The sequence below is a fragment of the Falco cherrug genome, chromosome 4, assembly GCF_023634085.1.
Source record: "Falco cherrug isolate bFalChe1 chromosome 4, bFalChe1.pri, whole genome shotgun sequence".
Classification (NCBI taxonomy): Eukaryota; Metazoa; Chordata; class Aves; order Falconiformes; family Falconidae; genus Falco; species Falco cherrug.
This window is the reverse complement of record NC_073700.1, coordinates 99,340,225-99,357,418: the sequence shown is the minus strand read 5'-3', so window position 1 is coordinate 99,357,418 and position 17,194 is coordinate 99,340,225. Positions and strand designations below refer to the sequence as shown.

Sequence of the window (17,194 nt, the reverse complement as noted above, 5' to 3'; positions counted from 1 at the left end):
CTCTCTGGGTGGCAAAAGCTTACAGAATTTCTGCCCAGTATTTTACAAAGTACTAGGGCGTGAACAGACAAGTCAGAAGCGCTTGACAGATGGTCTACACATACACCATAAATCTGACATATTTAAGCCATACTGGATTTACTGTAGACATGCAAAGCACCCATTCCACAAAGGAACTGACTCCTTCCATATGTGATTTATGACTTGTCTTCACAAATACAGAGTGGTTGCACCCAGAGCGACATTCTGACCAGGCTGCCAGGCTTCTGGAATTCCCAAATGCCCAAGGTCCTAAAATCCCACTCACAGTAAAAAGGAAGAAAGAACCCCAAACCCTCCGAAACCAAAAAAACCAACCAGGCAGAAAAGGAGACTCTGAGCTGCACGTATGTGTTCCTCAATCTTCCTGAAATCACGGTGCCTTTTAAGCATCTGTCTTTATGCAAACCTGACTGTCCTAGTTATTTTGATCAGAAATAAGACAAACCAAATCATGCTTACTCTCTTATGTTTACTCTCCTTTTTTTAATCCACATAAGTAATATTATGAATAATATTTTTGTGTGTGACCTCCTACAAACTTTCCTATTACTACCTTAGGAACCGCAATGCACAGCTGGGAAACACTGATCCAGAGCAAAGGTAGCAGCCAGCAGTTAAGCAACGCTCTCATGTCAAGAGACAAGATACCATGACACCTTTTGCTGCCCGTTTTGCAGTACTAGGAAAGAGAGAGCCCTATTTTCTGGTAAGTCTAGGTATTGCACAAGCGTGTATCAGGTAGCTGCCACTCTCACAAGGTACATAAATGAAACATTCAAGTTTCACTCCAGTTGGCACCTCACTGTATTTAGTTGGCTTCCTGACTCCCAGGGAATGATGATTTTCAAGTTGTTGTCACGTATGTTTTGGTGAAAACGTAACAGTGCTACAGTACCAAGGACTTATACTACTTATGGTACAAATACATTGATTTCTCTGCGAAGTACAGTATAAGAAAATCCAGTTCAACTGCATCACAGGCTAGTTTAAAAAGCAGCCAAATTCTACTGTAACTGCACAATATACTCAAACCTCACAGACAAGCTCCCAAAGGCAGCTTCATAAGAACAAAGTTTAAAGGCTACAGCCTTACAGAAATACGTAAGTTACCTGATGGAAACAAAATTCAGAGGTTCTAAAAAGGGCCCAAACCTGCAAGGTGGATTCGAGTCTTGGAGTTTGCTTCAAGGAAAAAAAAGCTTGATTCAGCTATTTTCCTTATTTCACATTCTATTACCTTTACTCAAGAAGACACGTTTTTCCATCTCAGAAATGGAGCATAAATATTTTTGGTTTATCAGTTTTTGGAAAGAATGCTAGACTTAGCCATTCTTATATAGGGTTTCCATACTTACCACTGCTCCACCACTTCTTGCCATTGATCACATAACTGTTTCCATCTCGCTCAATACTGCATTGCATATTGGTAGCATCACTTGAAGCCACGTCAGGTTCTGTGTTAAATAAAAAAAACACCACCAAGCCACTGGATTAAATATGCAGGTAGTCCTACCTCCATAAATATAGGGATCTGGATATACTCTATTGACAGGAACACTATTTTGCTCCCGGTAGAAAAACTTTTTTCAGAACCTCACTCTGCTGGCGGTCAAAGGCTTTCTATTTTCCAACAACCCACATTGGTTGGGTGTTCCAACAACCCACATTCACAGCCCATTTAAACTTACTCGTTCTTGAGCTCAGACTATCCTTTATAGTCAGCAGCCTTCTTCCTTCCCTGATGTTTTTAAAACCTTCCTCCTTCCAATGTACTTACAGGCAAGTTGTATCTCTCCTCAGCCTTTTTTTTTCCCCTAGGCTCTTCTCAAGTGAAACTAAAGAGATTTACTACTGCTTTTGTGACAGGTTATGAAATAGGTTACACAAAGTTGCCAGCAAAATGTCATCCATGATTGTTTAGAACAGGAAAGATTCTTCCTGTCCTTTAACCCTTAAGTTCTTTTATAGGCCACCTTCTTTAAAGCAAAACCATCCCTTTCCTCTTGGGAAACACAGTGAAACAGAATTTGCAAGGCTGAGTTCTCTTAATTCCTGCTGACACAGGAAGATCAAGATTTTGACATCACATCTTCAAAAGCTACCTTCCTATAGCAAGAGCCAGGCCTTCCAGAGACGCTGAATGCCACAGGCTTTCAAGAGCAAAAATTAATACAATGCTGAGCTACAGACATAACAGACATAAAGCAAGTGAACCATATGTTGTACAAGTTATCTTCAGGTTATGTCTTAAAACCTCTACCTAAGACATACTGCAAAACCACACAACTTTAATCACAATAATCATACTTGTATCTAATTGTATGTTTCTAGAGAACCCCAAAGCACATTACAAAAAAGGGTAAGTGTTATTGTAAACCAATTTGGTACAATAAAATGTATTTTACTAGTACTAAAAATAAACTGAAAATATATGGAAAGCAAATACTGATTATTGTAACCATGAAGAATGGTAACTATTGGGGAAGGGCACCAAGAGTGCTTCACTTTGCATTCACAGCTCATAGATGATTTCACCTTCAAACACATTCACAGGTACAGTGGAAATTTCTGTATTCACAAACACATAACAACTTGTAGGTTTGTACTTTTCACATATGCCATATGAAATTTCCGCCAATTGCATCTAACTTTCTTCTGGAGAAAAATTTACCTGTCATGCAGAAACAAGAACTAATCTTCCCTTCTAGGAGAGGCTCCAGCCACTCCTTCTTCTGCTCTTCAGTCCCATACATGTGCAGGACTTCCATGTTTCCAGTGTCTGTAAAAGATCAGCAGTCATGTTTTCTTCTTGAAACGCCCAACTCAAGGCATAAGATGCCCAACTTTTTAATGCTCTCAGTGTTGTACTTATGGACAAGGTTGCTAACCTGGTGCGTGACAGTTGAAAACCTCAGGAGCAAAGCAGCATTTCCCCATCTCCTCAGCTATTAGTGCGTAGTCCAGCTGGCTGAGACCACTGATATCTGGGAGAAAAAGGTTCCACAGACCTTCTGCTTTGGCCATTTCCTGTTGAAAGAATCATCCGAGAAAAACATAAGCAATAAATCTTAATAAATCTTGCTGCCCTTTTTCTTCCTTTCTGCCTAACATACTGTCCAGTGTATCTGATGCCTTTTTTCGATAGCTATTTTCAGTAGGTACAGTCTTTGACTTCAAATTCAGGCATACACCTCACAGAACTCACTTTTGCTTTCCTCCTCTCTCATTCGTATCTCCCACCTCCTTTTGCACACTTCCTTCTTCCTTTCCTTCCACTATTCCTCACACTGTTTCTTTCCATGCAGAGTAACTTCTCCAGCAGGATATGCCAAACATTCTTATGCTCTATGTCAATGCCTGTTTCTTTTACTGCTAGAGTGCTCAGGAGTATTTATTATCTGATACCTTCAGTCTCTCAAGCAGTGGTGGTTTCTTCCATTTTTCCTCAGTACTTCCACATCCAGCATAGTATTTTATTATTTCCTTAGAGAGACAGTTTAAAAGATGCTGTTTAAATTAAGAACACATGTAACACACAAGTAATAATATGGTATCTTTTCCAGCCCTACACCCCAAAGAACCAGTACAAAAAAAATTCAACACAGGTTTTTATTACATAGTTGGTTGCATTATAAAATTAAAAATATAACTGACAATCAAACTGCAATCTATTAATTTTGCAAGACTTTAAATGCATCATGGAGATGACCCCAATCCGTACCTTATTTCATAGCAGGAAAAGATTTGGGATGTTTTAAAGTATGTGATGATGACGCTAGAAGGTGAGTGATTTCTGATGATACAAGCAACTGTTACCAAACAGTATGCACAAGAGGCATGAATCCAAAAGTAAAATAATCCAAAAATAAATAAAAACCTGAGGTACTGACATTTAAGATTCAGGTTTCCCATCATCATATGGAGATATATAAGCCAGTTAATCTTTTTTTAACTGAGAAAAAACCACAAAGAATACTTTTTATTTTCCTGTCAAAACAATTCCTTAACAGATGATACAAGCAGTCATTCTGACCACCAATGATTAGTATTAAGTAAAACTGTATATTCAGTAATCCTAGTATTTTCACAAGCATGTTTTAGTGAAACACAGCACTTCAAAGCTGGCCCAGAACTAGTTTTAGAACAAACAAAATAGTGCCCTCTTCTGAAAAATCGCACAATAAGACAAATTCTGAAGTAGATTTTATAAGTCTCATTCACAATCCCTGTTATCAGAACTAACTTACAAGCCCAACACTACTCATCTGCAAAACTGGCATGGCTATTTGTGGTTCATTTGTTTTTAAAGCAAGTACTTCAATTATTGCAAGGCTCCCTTGGATAATCCAAAGCTAGTTACAGATAGACTTTCAAGAAACTTTGCATATCAAGAGTTTCTGATCTCAATCCCTGCTTGTGATAGGCAGAGGAATTCATAAATCTTATATATTAATACATTCTCTGCATTTCTGCCTGACTACAAATCAAAAGGGGAAAAAAAATCAAAAAGCCAAACCCCCCAGTTCTGCAAGAAAAGTCACCTGTGCTTCCACAAGGCTAAAAGTTGAACCAACTTTTTAAGTGGAAAATTTCTAATCTCTCTAGGCTAATTCATTATCTGATTTCAAACATTCACTGGTATTAGATATATCCAGGAATGAGGGCATGTTGATAGAACAAAAAACAAGATTCCATAATGTAAGTGTCACATTTTAAAAAATAAGGCAACAAACAGAAACATTCCATTTTGTATGGTTAAAACCAGCAGTTTACATTTTTTAACTAAGCATCTTTCCATTTAGTATGTAAGAGTTCTAGGTTTTTGTTAGAAGTATTTTGGCAAACACCTTCACAAAGTAACTCTTTAAAAAGAGTAGTTCTTAAACTTTAAAAAAATTAAAAAGTAACTCTTAGCTTTCATTAGCAATCCATACAACATTTTAGTTCTGAAAAAAAATTGATGCAGACTATAATTTCTGTTAATATTTTGCAATGTCACAAACATCACTGCAAGAAAATAAGAATGCTTTGAAAATAAAAATAAAAATAGGACATACTTTACAATTTTCATAAACTCCAGTCATAAAATGTACATTTACAAGTAGGTTTACTAAAAGCTTTTACCTTCTCAGCTGGATATATGTGCTGCTTCATGAACTGCTTGACTTTCAACAAAATTTCTTGGCCTTTCCTACTTTGATGGAACAGCTCTCCAGAAACACTGTGATGTGTGCTGCTGAAAGATGACCTAGAGAAGAACGTTCAATGCAATGACAAGTAAGACCAGAATTTCCCTCATAATAATATAAGCTACCTTGTAGAGGCATTTAAATAAGTGGAGACATTGTAAAAGCTTTGCATTGCCTTTGACCACACTTACCTTTCTGAGAGCTCTAACCCTCTCTCTGCCAAAGGCTTCACAATCTTTGCAAATTCATGACTATTCTCTGCAGAAGCATTTCCAATGAGATATCTAGCATATATACCCTAAAACCAAAAGGAAGGCATATATGGTATAATCATGGACTTAAAATTGTCTTTTTAAGAGAATAGTGATTTCTTGAACTACAGAAGTAACACTTAAATTCTCATATTCTTAAAAGGAAAAACTTAGCACCCAGACAGATTTTACTGGGATATGTTAATACTGCTTTTGGTCCATTTCTGATATATTGGAGATGCTTGGTGCACAAGAGATTAAAAAAACCATACCACAGCTAAACCAAACTAAAGGCAAATCACAAAAACTAATAAAGGGTGGGAAAAAAAAAAGAAAAAAAAGGAAAATGTCTGCACATGATAATGCAAGCAAGCCCAATCTGTCCCTTAAGCCAACTGACAACAGTATACACATATAATTATTATCCACTATTAAATTCACTACCCACAGACACACTCTTACTCCAAATTAATACCAAGTAGCTTATCCCACATTTGGCATGCTGATCTCACGCTGCAACTTCTTAAAATGTATTTATGCCCTACAGTGCTTGAATATATAATTAAACATTTACTTCTGTAACAATGAACCAAGAAAACTTATTTTCTCCTATAATCACATCTCAAGATTGGCCTCCCATGCTCATAATAACCCGAGTTCACAACACATCCTTTTTCATCTGGGTGGCACCAACAGGATCTTACTGATCTATGCTGCTATCTACTTCCATGAGAGCTGCAGAAACTTAGAAAAGATCTTTGTTTCACTGTAATACAGGATTTAAATGAGCCAGGGAGTGATAATACAGGATTTAAATGAGCCAGAGAGTGAAAATGGCAATGACAACATTGGATGCATACTGGAACACGAGTAAGAAAAGTCCACATATCCACATTTTCTTCATTTTTAGGCTACTTTCCTAAGAAGTCAGCTATATCTAACGCAATGTACTTTAGGTAGCAAGAATGCTATCTTAGAGACTTATCAGTCATAGGCATCTAAGATACTGCTTCTAAAGTAACAAACTGAAATGCAGTGGTTCTAGTATTTTTTAAATCACTATTAAAATTTTGAACAAGTGTTACCAACTACAAATACTCATAATAAAAGTATGTGACATTTCAACAAACTTTGAGTGTATTACCTGGGATATTGCTGCCATTTTAAAATATGACAAAGCAAGAAAAAAATTGAAGTTGGATAAAGTAGTGCTAATACCCCGGCAGTGGCAATAAATGGAAACCAGTTCTTCAAATGAAGGAGTTTCTACAAAAAAAATCAGAATATTTTAGAATATTCAACATTTTCTACAATTTTTTCCACCTGATGCTTCAACATTTGACCAGCTTTTCAGCTTTATCAGATATTCCATTTACATAGTAAAACCCCATGATTTATCATTTCTTATGACCTAAGTGTGATATGGAGAGCCAAAAGGCAATAGGAGTTGTCAGAATTCCAGGTAAGCATAAAACTTCCTAATGCCCCTCGCCTCCACTCCAGTCAGGAAATTAATTTCACCATGGGGTGGGATGCCTTTATTTGTTTAAATAAATGATAAATTTGCATTTAAATTTCTATTTTCCTCCATTATCTCTAAGAAAGATAAAAAAAAATAATTATAGAACTAGTATACTGTGACAAAGCCACAGCTTGTTAAAGCCTCACTATCAGCATGTTTCCTACAACGAAGAAAACTATGGAAAAAATCTTTTCAAATGCAAAATGATGTGCTTATTAATTTAAAATTTTATTATTGTTTATGAAGGTAACATATCAAATAGAAATCAACCCTAGAATTCATTTCAACAGTAAGATTACAGTTTCATACCTATGGTGTCTTTGAAACCCAAGACAGTTCCTTGAACTAAGTCCTTAGTAGATGTAGGCCAAAAGTAGAAGAGACAGGCATATGCTAAATCTGCTAAAGGATGACCAGCAGTTGAAAGTTCCCAGTCCAGCACTGCCAAAACACAAGCCTTAAATAAAAATTAAAAACTCAAGTGAATGCTGGAAGATAAATTCTCTCCATCCACAAATGAACAACCCATTTTATATCCAACAGCTTTATTCAGTTACCATGTGTTTAAAATTAAAAACACGCACTCTACCTGTCTACAGCAAAACCAGTTCCTTTTAGTACTACGTAAGGATCTGCAGAAAATTAACATTCACATAGGGGCAGAAAACCAGGCATTTTTCTAATGAAAATCTGTTTTAATTTCTACTTTTTTGAGTAGTGTTCTTCCTGTCAGAAACTTCTAAACTCTTCTAGTCACAATATGACTGAATTAAAATATCCCAAAGAACAGTAGTATTGACAGCTGGGGTTTTTTTTTCCAGTTCTGTTGCATAGTCCTTTTGCACAGATACTCATGGACAGCCCATGCACTAAAAAAAATTATCACAGTATTATGCATAGATTAACACTTAGATGGGGAACTGAGTTTCTTAAACAGGACAGTCAATCACTGCCCAGATAGTGACATCTGCTGCTGCAAATAGTGCATTTGCAATATTAATATGCATAAGCAATATTGCATAATAATGCAATAGTGACATCCTCTGCTGCAAACATCCCTTGCAATGGTGTCTTCAGCTGGATGGCTGAAACTCCCCACACAGTCCTTCTGAAGAATTCTTACAACCTAGCTGGCCTGTCATCCTGAATGACCCTCCAGCCTACTTATGATTAAAAGACTTCCTTCCATGATCGTTCCTGCACATACAGGAAAAGTTTCTACAGATTATTTAAAATTACCTATGTGCAGTTCGGTCAATTCTTTCAGATACATCAGGAGTGGCTGGGAGAGTGTCCGAGACTGCCAGATTTTCTGCTCAGGGAGTCAGTCAGCACATTTAAGCCTACAAATAGTGTCTATCAACTGATCTATGCACAGCAATGGGTATCTCTGGGATCTGCTGCTTTCTTGTGAAGCAGGCATTGCAGGGTATTGGCCACAAATCTCAGGCATATCTTCCGATCACAACATAGCAAATAGCATGGAAAAAAATAATGAAAATTATGTTCTGTTGATAGACAGGTAACACACATTTATTTCCACAAACTAGAAAAAAATCTCTTCCCTTTCCCTAAAGATGAATAAGGAACTTTCAGGGTCTCTGTGATCTGTGTGTGCTCCATACCTAAGCAGCTTTGGCAGATTCTTCTTTGCTTCCACTAGCATCACGCATTCAGATCATGTTCCAAAAGCCACCATTGTTAACTGAAGCCATGCCACAGATTTCAACAGGCTTTGGATCAGACGCTTATGTAGTTTAATGAAGTGAGCCTTCACTATGTCCTTAAGTTGCAGTGAATTAAATAGGATTTATGCATATAAAATATTTTGTTCCTGGACTTTGAAGTAGGGACTAGAACTAAGGAATAAATTGAGTAACCACCTCCCGCAATGAAAACCAGGACTCTATTAGGTACCTAAACACCATACACAGTGCATAGAGGAGTTAAATTCTCTACTGTTCCTTTCAAAGATGTATCATGCACTAAAAGACCCATGTAAATGTCCCATTACATTTGTTTGTACTCCTACCATGGAGAACCTAAAACTACCCAACATACAAAGATGTTTCAAATACCATTGTGGGGTGGAAGATGATGTTATCTATTCTAAAGTCCCCATGAATCAGCCTTTCTTCATTATCATCAGATGGCAAGTTGTTTGCTAACCATTCAGCCAGTTTGGTCACGGCAGGAATATCTGCATGAGCAGCTGCATCATACTGTCTTTTCCAAGTTGATACCTAAAGAAATACAAACACTTCAACAGATTTTCCAGCTGATTTACAAGTTTTTCAACAGCACAAAATTCTGAAGCACATGCTTCTGGGCTTTGGTTATTACCGTGTTACCTGTAAATTCAGTAAAAAACACTACCTCAGCATTTGAAAATGTGAACTGTGAGATCAAAAGATGCAATGAAGAGTGCCTCTATTTTCTATTTCAATCCTATTTACATAGCTCAAATCTAATATTATTTCAAAAGTGAATGAGTATCATTCCCTGAGTATAGCATTACAGAATTGATCTGAATGTAGTAGCAACTTTATAGTCTGCACAAATAATTGAACTAAGGTGCTTAATAGCTAAAATATGATGGTTACTTTCACAAGTCATTAATAATTAACAGTTTAGCTTCCAAATCAAATAAATCTTCATATACCTGACAAAACAAGAGAATTTTTTAAGAGCTGTACCTGTCTTTTGCAGTATCCTGGTCCTTTACCATATCCTTGGAGGCCCAATGACTGTAAATCAAAGGAGTGCAGCAAGGCCAAAGTTTCTATCATTGCAATATACAAAGCAGAACGCTCTGCTGGGCCCACTTCAGGCAGAGAGAGGTCTCGGAAGATGCGACCCTAGAAACATCATGAATTAGATATTTGGTGGGATGTACACGAAGATGAAGAGGAGTACATCTATACACTCCAGCAGCAAGAACAACTGCAGTGAACCAACACTCCCTGTGCAATCAAAAATTCCTTCCTCATTTATTTTATTCCTTGCTCAGAACAGATGAAGGGATTCACAGTAATTTCAGATCATCGGTATACAGGATATCTATTGCAGGGCAATTAAAATAACAGATATATTCAGCAGACGAAAGTCTGAATTGGAGCACTCAGTCCAGATATCCTCAAACTTGAGATTACCAGGGAAAAAAAAAAAAAGTTACTTCCAGAAGAAATATCAATGAAGTCCTTGGAGTGGGCTGGAAGAGAGCTGGCAGAGAGAGCTGGTGAATAGTTGGGTTGTATGTACAAAGAGGCGAACAATCCAAAGAAATTCAGTTGCATTCTCCTTAAAAGCTTTTTTTTTTGTATTAAGCTATTAAATCTCCTTAAAAGCTTTAAATGTATTAAAAGTTCAATACATTTAGAAGATGGGTGTGGTTTTCCATTTTCTCTGTTAATTTTGACCCTGTCAGTAATAGATTGGAAAAGAAAAAACAGTCTCTTCACTCCTCTAAGTTCCTCAGTTTCACTGGTTCATATGCTAGCTTCAATATATTTACGCAGCTAAAGCATCAATAGAACTTTTTTGCTGAAAGAGTCTGCAAAATAAATCTAGAAATCACATTTTGTATGGTGGAATAGTTCATTCAACACAGTAAATGTGTAATTGTTTTCTAAATACACCATGCATTTGTCATAAACAGTGCACTGCTGTCCATCTTAGAATGAATAGACTGTAAATGTACATCCTTAGAAATGTAAATACATCAGTAGCAAGTTTTTTTATTAAGGAATCACTTTGTTTTAATCAAAACCAGAAAAATTCTCCATCTTTAATGTAAGAAATTTGTTTCAAATTCTTCATAGCTTGTACATTTTATTTATTACTCTTGATTCATGGTTTTTGTAGGAAGGTTAACTTAATCTTCAGGAACTAGCCCACAAACTCTTACATTTCTAATTTCCCAGCGAACCTGATAATAGAGTAAGATGTAATAAAAGGGAAGAGGCCTGAATTCAAATCCTTCTCCCACAGGGAAAAAAAAACACCCCGCCATGATAGAGCAAATTTACACTCAGAATCACCAGTATCTAACAGAAACAGTATCAACTGAGACAACTGTACCACATGGACACTTCACAAGAAGAGGCAGCTCCCCGACCTAATTGCCACCAGGCAGGCAGAGGGGACCTAAGAGACAGGGGGGAATGGAAACAGGTCCCTGGTTGGGGCAGCAGATGAATCACCTCCCAGCCTACTCCACCTTCCCAGGTACTCCTATACCATAGGTATGTGGCTTTGGAACCTGAGAGCCAGGAAAATAATGATGTGAATGAAAGCCCGTTCAGGTTGAAGGAGTTGCCCCACACATCATGTCCAGCTCTGCTAGGAAAAAAAGAAAGGTGGTTGTCATCAGCAACTGTACTCCAGGAGAAACAGAAGGCCCAAAACAATGCTGACCAAACCCAACCCATTGGGAAGTCTGCTGCCTCTCTGGGCCCTGGGTAAGGGATGTTTCTAGAAAACTACCTTGTCTGGTACAGCCCTCTGATTATTACCCATTACGGGTTTTACAGGTGGGCAGTGATGAAATCCAAACAAGAAGCAGTCCGAGGGCAATTAAGAGAGATCTCAGAGCCTTGGGTCAACTGGTTGAGGGATCAGGAGCACAAGTAGTAACTTTTTCTATTCTGCCCGTTTCAGGGAACAATGGTGCATGCAATCGGAAGATCACACAGATCGACACCTGGCTCTGGGCCACTAAATTCTGGGGTTTTTGATCATGGGTCAGTTTACACAGCAGTAGGCCTGCTGGCAACAGATGGGGTTCAGCTGTCTCAAAGAGGGAAAAGGATTCTAGGTCAGGAGTTAGCAGGGCTCACTGAGAGAGCTTTAAACTAGATTCGAAGAGGGAAGAGAATAAAAACAAGCTTGTTAGAGATGAGCCTGGGGGCAGCGTCCACTGAGGTGAAATCGATAGCACAACTGAAGTGCATTTATGCCAGTGCCTGAAGCACGGGCAACAAACAGGAGGAGCTGGAAGCTGTTGTGCAGCAGGACGACTCTGACATAGTCACCATCAGGGAAACATGGTGAGATAACTCGCATGACTGGAGTGCTGCAATGGATGGCTACAAACTCCTGAGGTTATGCAGGGTGAGGATTAGAGAGGCAAGAGCCCTGCTAGAACTCAGACTGCCCACTGCCATAAAAGTCAACATAAATGTTTTTACAAATACAAAGATAATATGCATTCTTTACTGGACGAGGCAGGGAACGTTGCCACAAGGAATGAGGAAAAGGCTGAGGTACTTAATGCTTTCTTTGCCTCAGTCTTTAATAGGAAGACCAGTTACCCTCACAGTACTCTGCTCTCTGCACTGGAAGACAGGTATGAGGAGCAGAATAAAGTCCTCACAGTCCAGGAGGAAATGGTCAGTAACCTGCTTCTCCACTTAGATATGCACAAGTCTGTGGTGCCACATAGGATCCATCCAAGGGTACTGAAGAAGCTGCTGGAGCAGCTCACCAAGCAACTCTCCATCATTTATCAACTGTTCTGGCTGACTGGGGAGGTCCTAGAAGACTGGAGGTTAGCCAGTGTGATGCCCATCCACAAGAAGGGCAGGAAGGAGGATCCAGGGAACTATAGGCCTGTCAGCCTGACCTCGGTGCTGGGGAAGGTTATGGAGCAGATCATCCTGAGCGCTGTCACGCAGCATGTGCGGGACCACCAGGTGATCAGGCCCAGCCAGCATGGTTTTATGAAAGGCAAGTCCTGCTTGACGAACCTGGTCTCCTGGTTGGTGATGACCTGCCCTAGTGGATGAGGGAAAGGCCATGGATGTTGTCCACCTGGACCATAGTAAAGCCTTTGATACCATCTCCCACAGCATTCTCCTGGAGAAACTGGCTGCTCATGGATGGCTTGGATGGGTGTACTTCACATTGGGTAAAAAGCTGGCTGGATGGCTGGGCCCAAAGAGCGGTAGGAAATGGAGTTACATCTGGCTGGTGACTGGTGACAAGTGGTGTTCCCCAGGGCTCAGTATTGAGGCCAGTCCTGTTGAGTATCTTTATCGACAACCTGGATGAGGGGATAAAGTGCACCCTCGGTAAGTTTGCAGACAACACCAAGCTGGAGGGGTGTTGATCTGCTTGAGGGTAGGAAGGCTCTGAATAGGCTGGATTGACGGGCCAAGTATGAGGTTCAACAAGAAATGCTGAGTCCTGCACTTGGGTCACAACAACCCCAGGCAACTCTACAGGCTTGGGGAAGCATCCCTGCAGAAAAGGACCTGGGGGTGCTGGTTGACAGCCAGCTGAACATGAGCCAGCAGTGTGCCCAGGTGGCCAAAATGGCCAACAGCATCCTGGATTGTACCAGAAACAGCACGGTCAACAGGACAAGGGAAGTGGTCGCCCCCAGTACACGGCACTGGTGAGGCCACACCTCAAATACTGATTTTGGGCCCTGCACTACAAGGAAGACATTGAGGTGCTGGAGCATGCCCAGAGAAGGGCAACAAAGCTGGCAAAGTATCTGGAGCACAGGTCTTATGAGGAGCAACTGAGGAAACTGGGGTTGTTTAGCCTGGAGAGGAAGAGGTTCATGGGGGGCCCTTATTGCTCTCTACAACTATCTGAAAGGAGGTTGTAGGCAAGTGAGGGTTGGTCTCCTCTCCCAGATAAAAAGCAACAGGACAAGAGGAAACTGCCTCAGGTTATGCCAGGTGAGGTTCAGATTGGATATTTGGAAAAATTTCTTCACTGAAAGCATTAAGCATTGGAACATGCTGCCCAGGGAGGTGGTGGAATCATCATCCCTAGAGGTTTTTAAAAGACCAGTAGATGGGGGCTCTCAGGGGCATGGTTTAGTGATGGACTTCGAAGTCCTGGGTTAACAGTTGGGCTTGATGATCTCAAAGGTCTTTTCCAACATGATGATTCTGTGGTTCTATGAACTCAACTACTGCACCCCCGGAGTGATGGACAACAGACAGAGCTACGCCATGTTCTTTCTGAAGCCAGTGCTTGAGCTAGAATCCTGCTTGGTTTTCAAAAAGAAGTGATTGTAGATTCCTATCTTCAGTACTAAGCAGGTTCCAGGATGTCCAAAGATTCCGTTTAACTTTATAGCTTGATTGTTCTCCCTCTGACTTGTGTATGCTTTTCAGAGAAGCAATATTGCCTCATTTCAATACATCCTTCTGAGAGCTCAAAACAAGAACAGGAAGTTAAATACTGAGCAGAAAACGTCAACAAAGTAGGAAATAAGTCCTGGAGAAGCTGAAATCGGCGAGAATCTCTAATAGCGGCATTTCTTAAAAATACTAAAAAATATTAAAAATAAGGATTATTTATGTTCATATCACAAAACTTAGTAAATGCTGCATAAGGTTCTAACAGAAAGGTCTTAGACAATTTAAAAGCAGTTTGTAGTAGGGAGAAAAAAAAAATCTCTCACATTGGAGGACCAACCTGCACATGCTGCATTACATAAAATTCTGTTCCAATGATAGAAACGTCACTGCAATACAACAGGGGCTCAGGCACTGGAAATCCAGCTGAAAATAAGGCTTTCTGCACACGATATTCTCTATCAACCTGAAGACAACACAGAAATTTAGGTTCAATGAAAAGCTCCCAAACATAAATGAGTACAGTGAATGACCAATCTCCCTCTTAAAATGCTGAGTTACATGTATTGCACAGAAAATGGGAAAAGATCCAGAAATTCACTGCATTTCTGGATACATTCAACCATGTGCCACACCATCGTGTATAGGACTTAGCAACTTGCAATAGAAAGTGTTTGGAGCTTAAGAAGAATGTTACTTACGTTGTGAGCTCTAGGTAAAAGGGGGCCATGGGGCTTCTTCCTGAGCACGTAAACCTGCCCACCCTTCTGAAGATAAAAGGTTGGATTTGACTGGCCTGAGCTACAAAAAGAAAGATTCTAATTACTTACAAATTCAAGTACTTACAAATTTACAAACTTTTAACAGAAATGATGCAGAGTACACTGTGACTTGGGCTGAACAAAATGGCAAGACAGATGAAAGGGTTCTTCTCAAGAGTTTCTTCTCTTGTTATTGTTTTGTTTTGTTTTTTGGGTTTGGAGTATTTTTTTTAAATATAGTCTTACAAGGATGCAAGTGATAGCCTAAAAATCAGAAGTCATATGTTCTATTCCTACCTATGAGAAAGATATCTTATTTCATTGCAGAGAGGTCACAGATACTCAATTTGTTCTCCTGTGAAATGAAGGCAGCATTTACCCCTCCACCCTAAAAAGACATCATTAATGTTTTCAAGGTATGCGTAGATACTAACTTTAAAGCTTTCTGATTTAGAGGAAATTAAACAGAGAAGAATTCACACTAGCCCACAATTGTATCTGCCCTTTGGTGAGCTGTATTTTGAACAATGTAAGCATAGAGGAAACTTTCCAAGTAACTGATGATTCTAGTACCCAGCCCCACTGTATTCTAGCCTGATCATCACACACCTGCACTATGCTTAAGGGGCTGCCAATAGTAACTGTAAAATTTTAAAGAATGAATGTTGTAGTGACAAAGAATCATAGAAATTAGACATTTCAATCACAAACACATGTAAAAGAGAAGGACAGCCTGGTTAAACCCTTCATAACACCTTGCTCATTCTATCCCAATCAAGCTCATTGATCCTTATTTTCCTCAAGGTTCTGTGCTCATCTATATGCCTTCCTCTCCTCATTCTAGATCATTTTTAAGGCACATTCTGAACTAGTCTAGTGAAAGATTAGACAACCATTGGAAAATCAGAATCAAGTGGACTTTTGCCCTCATGCTCCCCATGACATTTCCATTCTCCCTGAGGTAGTTAGGGCACAGTCCGTAATATAATTTAACAAGTATACTGCACGGACAAGTACTCTGCCTGGCACAACAGAGATTTAGATCAGCTGAAGCCTTGAAGTGCAACCACAACACTAACAAAAAGCAACAGCATAAATACTGGTGATATTTTAGCAGATTTTGCTATCAGTTACTCTCCTGAGACCCCTCCTAAAGTCTCGGTTCAAGTACATGCAAGGATTAGAGTACAGCTGAGGATTCAATGGATACTTTCTATTTGTATCAGAAGACAATGAAAACTTGTTCACTGTTTCTTAGTCATAGCTGCAGATAATGCAGCTGAGGTCATGTTGACAAAGGAATTAATACTTATATTTAGAATAACTTCTTGTAGCTCCCAATTTGAAGTCAGACAGCTGCACCACTAACTCACTGAATGCAAGTGAACTAGATGTTCTGTGCAGCAGCGGCTTAGGAGCCCGGGTGCAGCGCCTCACTAGTGCAATGCATTGCTCTCGGGGTCTTAATGGGAATCTCAGCAGTGTTACACTCTTCTCATGGATTTGCTTACCTGGCGATAGCCTGAGGCTTTTAAAGTTGACTTCTCAAGCCACGTACGTGCTCCTGAACATTATTATTTGATGTGCAATTAAAGAGGAATCAGACAAATTGTGATTTAAGAGTAGGTAATAAAAAGAGTTGTGCGCGTACTCCAACAGGTCGCACCACTGGGGGCCAAACACACATTTTGCAGCGGACTGTGGGAAGGCCACCCACCACATCGCCTGCTCGCAGGCAGCCAGCTGCAGCCGCAGGCTCTGCCTGTGCCAACGGCCACCCCTGCCGCCACCGCCAGCTTCAACCTCTCCAGCCATCCAAGGGTCGAGCTGTCACCCTGCTGTCCGCCAGCACCGGGGCCAAGGGCACCAACCCTCCCGCCGGGCAGCGAGCGAGGCCGCGGCCGCTCTCCTCGCCCCACCGAGGCACGCTTGGGGCCCGCGCTCTGGCTCCGCGCCCCGGGGCGCCCCACGGGCCAGGGCCCAGGCCAGCAGGCACGGCGGTCGCTGCCCGCCCCTCACAGGCGGCCTCGGGGCAGGAGAGCGGCCCACCCGTGCGTTACCTGTACTGCCTGACCGCCAGAGCCCCCGCGGGCTGCCGAGGGAAGCCGGGCAGGTGGACGCGCAGGTACCGCTCCAATCTCTCCTGGTCGAAGCGGTGCCGCGGCCCCACCTCGGTGGTGCCCGGCTCCGCCGCCATGCCTGGCCCCTGCCCTGCGGCCGCAGGCGGAGCTGCCTCGCCCGGCCCGGCCCGGCCCTGCGTCGCCGCGGCAACCGGGGGCGGCTCGGTCCGTCAAGGAAAGCGGTCCCCGGCGCCGAGCCAGCGGGGTTCTCG

The 17,194-nt window shown here is 40.8% G+C and overlaps 1 protein-coding gene across 3 annotated transcripts in view; it reads right to left on the bottom strand.

Moving 5' to 3' along the window:
* Positions 1-17,105, bottom strand: part of ACAD11 (acyl-CoA dehydrogenase family member 11) — a 33,995-nt gene extending 16,890 nt beyond the window's left edge. The window contains exons 1-13 of one of the 3 annotated variants that reach the window (XM_055708697.1): positions 16,923-17,105; positions 14,803-14,902; positions 14,442-14,567; positions 9,701-9,862; positions 9,083-9,247; positions 7,314-7,461; positions 6,627-6,748; positions 5,423-5,529; positions 5,167-5,290; positions 3,448-3,525; positions 2,931-3,069; positions 2,714-2,821; positions 1,398-1,496 (exon numbers count right to left, since the gene is read on the bottom strand). In XM_055708697.1, coding sequence (XP_055564672.1) covers positions 1,398-1,496; positions 2,714-2,821; positions 2,931-3,069; positions 3,448-3,525; positions 5,167-5,290; positions 5,423-5,529; positions 6,627-6,748; positions 7,314-7,461; positions 9,083-9,247; positions 9,701-9,862; positions 14,442-14,567; positions 14,803-14,902; positions 16,923-17,059 — 1,615 coding nt within the window. In that variant the 5' untranslated portion in view covers positions 17,060-17,105. Of the gene's footprint in view, positions 1-1,397; positions 1,497-2,713; positions 2,822-2,930; positions 3,070-3,447; positions 3,550-5,166; positions 5,291-5,422; positions 5,530-6,626; positions 6,749-7,313; positions 7,462-9,082; positions 9,248-9,700; positions 9,863-14,441; positions 14,568-14,802; positions 14,903-16,373; positions 16,847-16,922 lie in introns of those variants that run through there. The other 2 variants (XM_055708696.1, XM_027814833.2) reach the window with 2 other exon arrangements.
* Between the last annotated feature and the right edge of the window lie 89 nt (positions 17,106-17,194).